At 34.4% G+C, this 13,998-nt stretch overlaps 1 protein-coding gene across 1 annotated transcript; it reads left to right on the forward strand.

Moving 5' to 3' along the window:
* The first annotated feature begins 743 nt into the window (after nucleotides 1-743).
* Nucleotides 744-13,261, forward strand: LOC145565627 (uncharacterized). Its single transcript, XM_081625566.1, has 9 exons — nucleotides 744-1,199; nucleotides 1,510-1,651; nucleotides 2,944-3,035; nucleotides 3,132-3,222; nucleotides 3,913-4,113; nucleotides 4,217-4,285; nucleotides 10,891-10,994; nucleotides 12,235-12,494; nucleotides 12,805-13,261. The coding sequence occupies exons 1-9, from the start codon at nucleotides 888-890 to the stop codon at nucleotides 12,953-12,955; spliced, it is 1,422 nt and encodes a 473-aa protein (XP_081481692.1). The 5' UTR covers nucleotides 744-887; the 3' UTR covers nucleotides 12,956-13,261.
* Nucleotides 13,262-13,998: the final 737 nt, after the last annotated feature.

The raw sequence follows: 13,998 nt of genomic DNA on the forward strand, positions 1-13,998 counted from the left end.
GATAACAATAACTTCGTTTGGATTTTGTTTGGTTTTTATCCTACTTTATTCTCTACTTACATGTATTTATATATAAATGTGGATTACAAAACATGATTTATTTCTAGCAAGGACAATAATCCATATGAAATGATGATGTAGCGTGATGCTAGTGGAAGAAGAGGTACACATGACACATAAACAATTTTAAGAACGCTTTTTAATTTTTCACTTTCGATTCCTAGATGAAGTTTGTTGGGAACTTGGGACGAAACTCCAAATCTCAATGTCAAAATTTTCAATTTTTTTCACACAATTTATTGATTTCAATTCAATTAGGGTTTCGTCAAAAAAATAAATTTCAATTAGGATTATTATTGAATATAGACCAATTTCAATCAGGCCAGTAGGTTGAGAGTTCAATCCACAGTGCATTCACGTAGTGTAGCAATTCAATCTAGGTTTTGCACTTATTAAAATCGGTTCGAACTTGATGAACCGAGAGATTGTTATATACCTCCGGGCCTCCGGGTGTACAATATTTTATTCTCATTTTGATGATTGTTTTACCTTTAATCATCAAATAAAGTGTAAAAACTAATTTCGAGTTAATTGGGTGCACGGTACACACGGATATACGAAAAACATTCTACAATGAACCAGGTTGACGGGTACGCTAAAGTAATTGGGCTTGAATCCTCTTTTCAACCCCAATTATCTCACTCCAAATCTCCAATATCATGAACATATTTTCTTATTAGCAGCCCACCCAAAGTGCCTCCTTTCTCAAATCTCCCACTTTCTCTCTCCTCCCATTTTCCAACCCCTGCAAAACCCCCTAAAAATTCACTCTTCTTCTTCAATCAACAACAGCAGCAATCAATTCTGAGTTGAATGATAAGTTAAAAATGGTGAGTAAAAGACAGAAAGAAGCTCGAAAGAAGTTTAAACAAGAAAACCCAGGTTTATTCCCAACACCTGAACCTACTCCCCCTAAAGACCCCAACAAAAAGAAGAAGAAGAACAAGAACAAAAAACCCAAATTTAAGCGCGATAAATCTGACCCCAAAACCCTAGATGATAAACCCCGTAAATCCTCTTTTACTAGAAAACCCTTGAGAGTTCCTGGGTTAAAGCCTGGTGATTGTTGTTTTATTTGCAAGGATTTGCATCATATTGCTAAAAATTGCCCTGAAAAAGCTCAATGGGAACGGAATAAGGTATTTTTCTATCATTTTCTGGGGATTTGTAATTATAATTTTGATGAAATTTGATTTTCTTAGTGACATGGAATGGAATATGCTATTGGGTATTTTGGTAGGTTATAAATTTTTGCATTTGATTGAAATTTGGTTGCAATTAAGATTTTGTATTGGCATAAGGGTAATAGGTGATTTTTAAGTAACATTATGAAGTAATCATTAATTCTCGAGGAAAGAATGCAAGTTTAATCTGTTAGAATGTGAAGATTGTTTATTAAATTTCTGTTATTGATATTGGTTTTTGGTGTATGTTTATACTGTTTTGTAGATATGTTTGTGTTGTCGACAACGCGGTCATAGTCTGAAGAATTGCCCCAACAAGAGTGAAGAAGTTGTTGAACAAAAGTTATGTTACAATTGTGGTGAAACTGGGCATTCCTTGTCAATGTGCCCCCGGCCACTGCAAGATGGTATGCTCATTTGTGCCATTTGATTCCCCCTGTTATGTTTGTCTTGAATTGATTGTTTTATTGGTATGAAATGTTGTTAAAATAACTTTGATTTATGCTAGTTGGATTGAAATCATTTATTGATATGGAAAATTGTTTGAAATTTGATTATAATATATTGGTACACATTTTGGGCATTCATTTGGCATATATTATAGTTTTAAACAGAACTTCCTTAGGTGTACCCTGGTAAACTGTGTTTTGGCGAATGGAGAATGTCTCTTAAGCTGTTTGACACTTAAAACTCTTTTGTTTTAATCTATATTCAATATCATAGATGAGACTTGGTCTTTTGTAGTTATATGATCTGAGAGAGCTATTCATTCCCTGCTAGAAATGCAAAATTAGAGTCAATATTCTGTCTTTTTCTTTCGTACTTTTGGAACATCTATTCTCATCGTCCTGTGTTTGTAAGTAGACCCATTATCGAACCATAGTCTGCATGGTTGATATTGGGGGTTGATGTGCACCCTATTCAGCAAAGCTCAGCTCCCTATCTAATATTGTTAAAGATCAGGTATAGTGTGAATTTATCAAGCAGATCAACCTGGTCTAGAATGATATCAGATGTCACTCTTTTCTAAAACGATTTTTACAAACTGCCAATAAATGCTGGGCCTAAGAACCTTCATATTGCTTCAAGCCATTGCTTTCCCTGGTTTTTGTTCTTTGTTTCCTCATTCCAAAGTACCTGAGTTTTACATGCATGATTCTTTCTATGCCTTTACATCATTTCCTTCTTTTGATTCTGTCTGGTTTGTGGTTTCTCCCCACACGTCAACTCATTACTAGTTACCAACAAATCACCTAGGCAGAAAATGCTTCATCATGATTGCTGGCTCCTGTCACATAACTTGGTATTTTCTTACTTTTCATGTACACCCTCCACTGCAAATGGTTTGCATAGATTGGCAAAATGTAGTATTAATGAATATAGATGTACTTTTGCCCATATCTTTAATGGTTTATAAATTAAACAAAGTATACTGAGTCTTTTAATGGTTTGTAAAATCTTCAGTACTCGTGTTGAATCTTACACCTGATATCAGGTGGAACTTGAGATTTTGGAATTTGGTCAAAAGCTTTCTCTTATTTATGTTATTTAAACGTATTTGCTTGTAATAGTCCACATCACCTTCCATGAACTGAAGGTCATCTAGACTTATAATATAGTGATGTTATTACATACATGTCTTCGGTTTATCTTCAGATTAACTCTATTAATTTTATTCCCTTTCTTGGGTTTTATGTAGGTGGAACAAAGTTTGCCTTATGCTTTATTTGCAATGAACGTGGACATTTGAGTAAGAACTGTCCTAAAAATACACACGGGATATATGTGAAGGTAAAACTAGCTTTTGTACATTATTGCAAACCAACATATTTTGCATTATATATTCCTGGATTTTTCTTACAAGTGTAATGTTTAATTGATGGGCAGGGTGGGTGCTGTAAAATATGTGGTGGTGTAACTCATTTAGCTAGAGATTGCCCAGACAAAGGAAGTGCTCAAGCTGCTGGAAATAAAAGAGGTAATGATCATATTTTTCTACATATAAATTGCTTATGCAGGAGACTCAAGTTATGAACATCCAATTGAACACATATCCTGGATCTCGTAATTGAAAGGGATGATTTGACCTAATAAAGTTTGAGAATATATTTGTATATGTGTGTTTTTCTCTTTTTATACTCCGTAGGTCACTTTTGATTTGGCATCATTTCAAAAGAATTTAGCTTAGATACCATACTCTAATATTTAAAAAATTTCATCACCACCATACAATTCCAAATTTACAAAGAAGGATTTATTTTTTGGATATAGAAGTATTTTGTATTTCTTACAAGGGTATCAATGTATTGTTTGTATAATGAAGGGGTAGTAAATGAAACACAGCTTGTGAAATACTGAAATTCATAGAGGTAATATGAGAAATTCCAAAGTTTGACTTACCCAATCATAAAGGACTATCAATGTAGAATGAATTAAAACAGAAATGTAGCCATTTTCTGATGGAGAGTGTTGTGCTTCTTGATCATCTGTATTACCATGATGGTGATTCTAAATGCATGTCCATTTCAACTAGTTGAATATTATGAGATATCAGTGTTAGTCATGAATTCATGATGCTATGGAATAAAAAAAAAAAAAAATCATTTGTGCTGCTGTTTGCAACATCCCACAGCATCTGATGTTTGCTTATGTTATGTTTCATCATCAGTATCTATACTAGAGCAGTCACAATCACGAGTTACAAAGCTCTATGGTGGGGATGATCTTGAGGATGACTTCATGTTGGAAGAAGACAAAAAAGTCAAGAATGACTTCAAGAACACTGAAGGTGATCTTGCATCTGAGGAAAATCATAATCATGCAAAGGTAAAGAAGAAACAAGGGCCAAAAGTGGTGAATTTTGTAGGTTGACATTGTTGATCAGAAGTTGAGGTAATTCATTATTTTGTAAGCAAAAGGCAGATACTAGTAAAATTTGATATAAAAGTTTTCTTGTTTTTGTATCATGCTAGATATCCCTTTCTCTTACTCTTTCTTGGAAAATTTTGTTTCGGTGTTGAGCATTTTTGCATATTTGGCCTGTAAGGCTGTATGAGTTTTTTAATTTCTAAGGTTGTTTCTTCACGGTCTGTTCTTGTCTCTCTCTCTTTTTTTTTTCCTCTTCAATTAGGATTACAATTAATGTGGTATCCATAACTTGGTCTAGTGGCTAGAGTTTAACTTGCAAATCTTGATGTCCCAAGTTAGAGTATTTTCCCTAATGTGTATCGGGACTCAGGAGCCTTGATTATGTTCGTAGTAGTGTGGAAAAGACCGATATTCATAACTAGAGCTGTCAAAAGTTGACCCGACCCGAAATACTAACTCAAACCCGATTATTAACCGACCCATCTGAACCCGAAAAAATGGTGACCCAAACCTGACCTGAAACCAACCCTAGACCCGAGTTGACCCGCGTATGTGAGACCCTAACCCGAACATGAATAGACCTGGAGATGACCCAACCCGAATGTAAACCGTAAATTATTGACCTGAACCGAACCCGACTTGAACCGAAATTGAACCAAACCCGTTTTAACCCGACTTGTTATTAACCTAACCCGAATTTAACCTGACCCGAATTTAACCCAACCTGTTACAAACCCGACCCGAAATCAACCCGACATGTTATTGACCTGACCCTAATTCAACCCGACTTGTTATTGACCCGACCTGAATTTTACCAGACCAATTGCCATAACCCGACCCAAAAATTCAACCCGATCTGTCACTAACCCAACTCGAAATCAACACGACTTGTTATTGACCCGACCTAAATTCAACCCAAATTGTTCCTGACCCGATTTCAAATCACCTTAAATGTAATTTAGATCACCTTATTATTGTTGATCAAAGCATTTTGTCTAAGGAGACCAAGTCGGTCCAAGCCAACAATAAAAAGGAGCATCATTCTCAAATTTAAGAGTTATATGACTCTGAAATATATCCCTTAAATCTCAATGCTTTTCGACACTTGGCCCCGAAACATTTGAAATTTCTCAAAAAGCGTGGATATTAGCCTTTAATTTTGGAATTTTTTGAATTTTTTTCGCCTGTAAATAAAAATTGCCGAAATGTTTACCATGGTCCTTTATAGGTTAATACCCTCAAGGATTTCATATGGGTGGGTGGAACCATCCAATTTACCTTTAAACGACCAATTTATCAGTTTACAACTTGCATCGATATCATTAATTCAAGCCTACCACGAACATTTATTACAACAAATAATGATTATATATGGTTCCAAACGACATTATATAACCCCGAGATGTATTCCCAAGAATTTCAAGACTTTTCGACACTGGACCCCGAAACCTCCAAAATTTCTCAAAAAACGTGGATTTTTAATTTTGGAATTTTTTTGACATTTATTTGGCTAGGAAATAAAAATTGTCGAAATATTTACCATGGTCTCTAATACCCCGTGGGAGTCCAATTGGGTGGGTGGAACCATCCAATTTGCCTTTAAACGACCAATATACTGGTTTACAACTTTATGGATTATATTAACTCAGCATACCACAAACATTTATGACAACATATAATTATCATATATGGTTCCAAACGACATTATATGATCCCGAGATGTATTCTCTAAAATCTAAAGGCTTTCCGACACCGGGCCTCGAAACCTTCAAAGTTTCTAAAAAAGCGTGGATAATAGCCTTCAATTTTGGAATTTTTTTTTTCGCCCGAAAATAAAAATTGCCGAAATGTTTACCATGGTCCCTAATACCCCTCCGGGAGTCCAATTGGGTGAGTGAAACCGTCTTACTTGCCTTTAAACGGCCAACTTACCGGTTCACAACTTCCACTGATTTAATTAACTCAAGCCTACTACGAACATATATGACAACATATAACGATCAAATATGGTTCAAAACAACATAATATGACCCCAAGATATATCCCATAAAATCTCAAAACTTTTCGACACCGAGTATCGAAACATCCCAAGTTTCTCTAAAAGCGTGGATTTCAATTTTGGAATTTTTGACTTTTTTTCGTCCGAAAATAATAACTACTGAAATGTTTACCATGCTCTCTTATACTTTGTGGGAGTCTAATTGGGTGGGTGGAACCATCCAATTTTCCTTTAACATCCAATTTACTACTTTACAAATTGTTTCAATTTCATTAACTCAAGCCTACCACGAACAATTATGACAACAAATAATGATCTTATATGGTTCCAAACGACATTATATGACCCCGAGATATATCCCCTAGAATTTCAAGACTTTTCGACACCGGGCCCCGAAATCTTCAAAATTTCTCAAAAAGTGTGGATATTAGCCTTCAATTTAGGAATTTTTTAGACTTTTTTTGTCCGAAAATAGCAATTACCGAAACGTTTAACATGGTCTCTTATACCCTCTGGGAATTCAATTGGGTGGGTGGAACCATCCAATTTGCCTTTAAACGGTCAATTTACCGAATTAAAACTTGCATCGATTTCATTAACTCAAGCCTACTACGAACATTTATGACAACATATAATAATCATATATGGTTCCAAACGGCATTATATGACCCCCGAGATGTATCCCCTAAAATCTCAAGCCTTTTCATCATCGGGTCCTGAAACTTTAAAAATTTGTCAAAAAGCATGGATATTAGCCTTTAATTTTTGAATTTTTTTACTTTTATTCGCCTGGAAATAAAAATTGCCGAAATTTTTACCATGGTCCCTAATACCCTCCGGAAGTCCAATTGGGTGGGTGGAATCATCCAATTTGCATTTCAACGACCAATTTACCGGTTTACAACTTGCACTGATTTCATTCACTAAGACCTACCACGAACATTTATGACAACATATAAAGATCATTTATGGTTCCAAACGACAGTTTATATATGACACCGAGATGTATCTTTAAAATCTTATTTATTTTCGACACCAGGACCCGAAACCTTCAAAATTTCTAAAAAAAGCATGGATATTACCCTTCAATTTTGGAATTAAAATTGCCGAAATGTTTACCATGGTCCCTAATACCCCCTGGGAGTCTAATTAGGTGGTTGGAACTTGGAAGCAACAATTTTCCTTTAAACAACCAATTTACCGGTTTAAAACTTGTACCGATTTCATTAATTGTAGCCTACCACGAACAATTATGACAACAAATAATGATCATATATGGGTCCAAACGATATTATATGACCACAAGATATATATTCCCTAGAATTTCTACACTTTTAGGCTCCGGCCCTAAAGACTCCAAAATTTCTTTGAAAGCGTGTATATTAGCCTTCAATTTTTGAATTTTTTGACTTTTTTTTTCGCACGGAAATAAAAATTAACGAAACGTTTACCATGGTCCCTAATACCTTATGAGAGTCCAATTGGGTGGGTGGAACCATCTAATTTGCCTTTAAACGACCAATTTACCGGTTTACAACTTGCACCGATTTCATTAACTCAAGCATACCACCAACATTTATGACAACAAATAATGATCATATATTGTTCCAAACGGAATTATATGACCCCAAGATATATCTCCAAGAATTTCAAGACTTTTCGACACCGGCCTCCGAAACCTCCATAATTTCTCAAAAAGTGTGGATATTAGCCTTCAAATTTGGAATTTTTTTGACTTTTTTTCTCCCGGAAATAAAAATTGCCGATTTTTTTTAGCATGGTCCCTAATACCCTCCGGGAATCCAATTGGGTGGATGGAACCATCTCACTTGCCTTTAAACGGCCAATTTACCAGTATACAACTTGCACCGATTCCATTAAATGTTGCCTACCACGAACATTTAGGACAACATATAATGATTATATATGATTCTGAACGGCATTATATGACCCCGAGATGTATCCCTTAAATTTTTTAGACTGTTCGACACCAGGCCTCGAAATCTCTAAAATTTCTCAAAAAGCGTGGATATTAGCCTTCATTCCTTCAATTTTGGAATTTTTTGACTTATTTTCGTCCGGAAATAAAAAATTTCCGAAATGTTTACCATGGTCACTAATACCCTGCGGGAGTCCAATTGGGTGGGCGGAACCATTCAATTTGTCTTTAAACGGCCAATTTACTGATTTAAGACTTGCTCCGATTTCATTAACTCAAGCCTACCACGAACATTTATGACTACATATAATGATCATATATGGTTCCAAACGTCATTATATGACCCCGAGATGTATTCCCTAAAATCTTAAGGATTTTCGACACCGGGCACCGAAACCTCCAAAATTTCTCAAAAAGCGTGGATATTAGCCTTCAATTTTGGAATTTTTTGACTTTGTTTTGCCCGAAAATAAAATTTGTTAAAATGTTTACCATGGTCCTTAATAACCTACGGGAGTCCAAATGGGTGTGTGGAACCATCTAATTTGCTATTAAACGACCAAATTATTGGTTTACAACTTGCACCGATCTACCGATTTACAACGGCCAATTTAAATTAACTTGAACTCGACTTGAACCGAAATTGACCCTAACCCGATTTAACCCGTCATAACCCGAATTTAACCCGACTTGTTACTAACCTGACCTGAATTCAGCCCTACCCGTTCCTAACCCGACTTGAATTTAACCCAACCTGTTACAAACCCGACCTGAAATCAATCCGACTTGTTATTGACTTGAACCAAATTCAACCCGACTTGTTATTGACCCGAACCAAATTTAACTAGACCAATTACTTACCTGACCCAAAAATTCAACCCGATCTGTTACCAACCCGATCTGTTACTAACCCGACTCGAAATTAACACGACTTGTTATTGACCCAACCTAAATTCTACCCAAATTGTTCCTAACCTGATTTCAAATCACCTTAAATGCAATTTAGACCACCTTATTATTGTTGATCAAAGCATTTTGTCTAGGAGACCAAGTCGGTCTAGGGCAGCAAAAGAAAGGAGCATCATTCTCAAATTTAAGAGTTAAATATAGTATATATTTGTTGTATGGTTAAAGGAGATAATTATCTTCCCAAATTATAAACTATAGTTTCCTAGTATATTGCCCTATATATTATAGTCAAAGGAAATAATTAGCTTGTTAAAAATGATAATTATCTATTTATAGTTAGTTGAACTTGAATATGACCTGACTTGGAAATGACCCGACCAAATTGTAACCTGCAAATTATTGACTTGAACATAACCCCACTTGACTTCGAGAATGACCCGACTTGGAAATGACCTAATCTGATTATATCCCGTAAGTTATTGACTTGAACCCGAGAATGACCCGACTTGAAAATGACCCAACCTGATTATAACACGAAATTATTGACTTAAACCGAACCCGACTCAAACCCGAGAATGACCCAACCTGAATCTAACCCGCAAATTATTAACTTAAACGAACCCGACTCGAACCTGAGAAATACCCTAACCCGTTTTATTCTGTGAAAACCCGAATTAAACCCGACCTATTGTTCACCCAACCTGTTATTAACCCAACCTGCACGATAAGAAGTATGACCCGACTCAAGCATGACCCAACCAAAACCCGACCCGCATAGGGTATGGAATTAATCCAAATTGACCCGACCCGAGTTGTCTCGACCCAAATCCGACCCTCTATTCATAACAAAGCATTAGACCACAATTGAGTTATTAACATTTGGAAGAAATTTTGTCTGTTGAAAACGTGGTTGAAACTTTTAATTTTCGAATTAGAATCGTACGTATATGTATCATGTATGTCAACTTAATTAACAAATCAAGTATGTTCTTCTGGATTTAGTCCAGCCCATATCAAGTATTGCTAACCATTTTTGATATTATTGTCAGCTTTAACATTAAGGAAGAAAGTGGAGACCAATACATTTGGGTTTATACAATAAGAGTAATCTGTTGATATATTAACTTATTTGGGAATCATTAGAATCTTTCTAATTTTTTGAAGAGAATGCTTTGTGTTTGATTAATTATCTGGAGCTAAATCCCTGTTTCTCTTGTTAAAGTAAAGGAATTATATTTATTGTAATAATTTATACATTTTTGTACTTAATTTTCTTCTTAGCATTATAATCAATTAATCATCAAATCCAATCTAATATAAAATTGTTTTAGCTAAAGAACTTTTTTTTTTCTTTTCTTTTCGAGTTACAAAAGGAATACAAGTTTCAAATGGGGTAAAATGATTTGAACTTAAGACTTATGGTATAAAAATAATATCAATGTAAAAAACAATTAAAGTTTAAATTTGCAAATTATATCAATGCAAGTTATAGTTAAAGTTGCAAAAAACAATTAAATTTTAAATTAGTGAACGAGTACAAAATAAATCTAACTTTTATTTTAAAACTCCATAATTGTAAAAATAAAAAGTGGATTAGTAGGACAAAAATGTCAAAAATATTAAAATAAAAATAGTCAAAAGATGGTAGGACGTGACTTGTTAGCTAGCTTAGACGTGGCAACAAGAACAGTTCGTCGTAGACATGATCAGCCCTTCATTTGCTTATTTTTGGGTTGCACTTTGGTTTTCATTAGCTGGTTATTTTTGTACGTGATTTATTTCATTAATTTATTTCTTTCAATTTAATTTTATTAATATATATTTATTAATTTCTCTTCATTGTCCGCACTTTTCTGCCTCCCTCAAAAACTCACCCATTCATGGTTGCCCTTTAATCAAGGATCTCTCCTCTTTCTCTATCTAAAATCCGCATTCTCTCTACCTTTCTCTCTCTTCCCTTTTCATCTTCATTTCTCTTAACTCTACCTTTGTTTCTTTCTCTCCGATTGTGTGCCAATCAAACTGCAACAAAATGGTACGTTTCTTGATTACTTTTCTTGTTTTAATTACATTTGTGCATATATAATGATATTTATTTGATCATCCATAACAAGAGTTATTGTTATTATAAATCAAGATTCGCCAAAATATGGATACTTAGGGGACATGTTTAAATGCACATACTAATAAGACTTAACCATCCATTTGCATGTTTATGTATGTCCACAAGTTGTAGAATATTCTCTACATACCTAAGTTTGATTCTTTATGATCATTGCCATGCATGATACAACATGATCATATATATGTTTGAATTAAGAAAAACACACACAATCTTAAGATATTATTGTATGTTGTTGGAACTTAGTGTTGATCAAATGTTGCCTACAAACTTTTTTTTTTCATCAACTATTTTCTAGGATAGAATTTTGATCAATGTAGAAGAATCATAAGATTTCGCGATTGACAAATGTCATGTAGCACCATAATCTTGAATTGTTCTTTCCTACGGCTGACAGGGAAAATTTGTTTATGTAATTGACTAGATCAATTCCAATTTATATGCATCTAAAGTCAAATCATGATGATAAAATGAAAAGGAAAAAAAGGAAAAAAAAAAAAAAACAGTTTTGTTACCAGTCAATTAAAACATTTCCTTTTGATTCAATGAAATCACTTAATCTTTGTAAGTTACCTTACAACCAAAATAATCAGGAGTTAACGACCATTTGTCACGTTCTTGCTACTATGTACTCCCTTTGCCCAAAACAAAATATAGTTTGCATTAGCCTATGTTAGTCACATAAATCATACAGTAAATGATTTCATTAAATGGACGTACAATTAGGATTGGAATAAGAGATAAAAATAATAATTAGAAGTTGGCATTCTTTTGGTCAATCAAAATTAGCTTAAATTGATGGTTGAGGCCAGGATTATGTTTTATACTCTATCAACCAAAATGAACAACATTGCTCTAGGTTAAATTTTTCATAGGTTTGGTAATAAACGTCTATCGATATTGCATAGGTAACTCTCAATGTTGCTATAGGTTGTGTGAATCACGTCAAAAAGTGTTACTATAAATTTTCTGTATAAATATTTGTTACATATTCTACATTTGTAACGTGAATATATGATGAGGAAATTTGAGTTACATGATAATCAACAATAGCACTTGTTACATGTAACGTTATTCTATGTTGTTGTACTATATGTTAACCATATATATGGTGTTGTGATGAAATGGGAAATTTTCGGGGTCGAAAATATAGGCGAACGCTGCGTCTGGTATGGCTGTGGATGATGAATGTAAGCTCAAGTTTCATGAGCTAAAAGCAAAGAGAACATACCGCTTTATTACCTTTAAGATTGAAGGCCAACAAGTGGTGGTGGATAAGTTTGGGAGCCCTGAGGAGAGCTATGACGATTTTACTAACTCTTTACCTGCTGATGAATGTCGTTATGCCGTTTTCGACTTCGATTTCACTACTGATGAGAACTGCCAGAAGAGCAAGATTTTCTTCATTGCCTGGTACGTATGCCCTTCATTTTCATGTTCTTGCATGAACAACTATAAATAAAAGTGCTAATCATAATATAATTTACATATAGTTTCAAGTAAAGTGAAAATCAAATGAAGAGAACACACAAGACTATAGTATGCCCGCAATATATCACATATGTACAATACAATACTAAAATGTTGTACATATTGTTGTCATATATTGATTGACATCATCAGTTGATCATACAAGAGTATAAAGTTTATGATATCAATAGATGCATCATTTTGACTTTTTACATAAATAATATCGAGTAAAATGCATGTAATATAAATGTAGGTCTCCAGACACATCAAGGGTGAGAATGAAGATGGTGTATGCAAGCTCAAAGGACAGGTTCAAGAGAGAGCTTGACGGAATTCAAGTTGAACTACAGGCTACAGATCCAAGTGAGATGAGCTTCGACATCATTAAATCACGAGCATTATGAACAACGTAACAACTTTTAATGTGTTTCGATGGAAATTACTCACTTAATCGTCGGTTTTATACAGCAATTCTACTTTGTTGCTGTTTATTTGTGATCAACATTTGTTGCTTCAAAAGTCATTTATTCTAGGGAAAAAGAAAGGGATCCAAAATGGTTTTTGATTATTTTTCAGAATCGAAATTCTAAGTGTAGTGCAGAGATGTAACATTGTGCACTCTTTAATCATTTTCAGTACTATGGTCGGTTGTTTTTTGTGTGCTACTATTATTTGTTATTATTGCCAACCAATTACTTTGTTCTTGTTCACGAACATATTTTTTTAAACACTTCATGATATAATTGATAATACGTATTTGTAATATCTGGATATCAACTAGCTTAATTACATAAATTAAACTTTAATTTATATAGGTGACCAATTATGTGTTGCATCATTAATCCTTATTGATTCTCTCTCAAAAATGGCATTCATAATGGGTTGGCAACTTGACCATATCATAAGAAGTGGGCCGCCACTAATATATTGGGCTACACAATTGGGTAGGCTAAAGTCTTTATGGAGGAAAATCCTTCGATAGTTTTTATTTGAGGACAAATCCTTCAATAGTTAGATGTGTAACGTAATTAACTAAGTTGAGAGAATATTTCAGAGATAGAATATGTCTATATATAAGGAAAACATAGTAGCATTAATGTTGTATCTAGACCTGGTTATTGGGCGGGTCAGGTCAGGGTCGGTTGCGGGTCGGGTCAAAGAGGGTCACATTTTATAGGGTCAATATAGGGTCGGCCGGTCGGGTTAATGCGGGTCGTAGGTCATTAGCGGGTCGATAATGGGCGGGCCTACAAAATATCAATTAAAATAAATATTGGACAAAGCCATTATCATATACATATGAATACAAATTTATCTATATAATTATTTTTGCATTATGTATTTTCTTTATCAATTAAATTGGAAAAACATGTTGGCCCTATATTGACCCTGCCCAATAAGGGTTCTATCCATTAAAAGTCCTGTCCATTAAAAGCCCTATAAGCTT

The sequence above is a fragment of the Chenopodium album genome, chromosome 10 (assembly GCF_948465745.1).
Source record: "Chenopodium album chromosome 10, dcCheAlbu1.1, whole genome shotgun sequence".
NCBI classification, from domain to species: Eukaryota; Viridiplantae; Streptophyta; class Magnoliopsida; order Caryophyllales; family Amaranthaceae; genus Chenopodium; species Chenopodium album.

Coding starts and splice junctions, on each gene's coding strand:
- LOC145565627 (XM_081625566.1), top strand. CDS start 888: ATGGTGAGTAAAAGACAGAAAGAAGCTCGAAAGAAGTTTAAACAAGAA. Junction 1,200..1,509: donor CTCAATGGGAACGGAATAAG/GTATTTTTCTAT, acceptor ACTGTTTTGTAG/ATATGTTTGTGTTGTCGACA. Junction 1,652..2,943: donor CCCCCGGCCACTGCAAGATG/GTATGCTCATTT, acceptor GGTTTTATGTAG/GTGGAACAAAGTTTGCCTTA.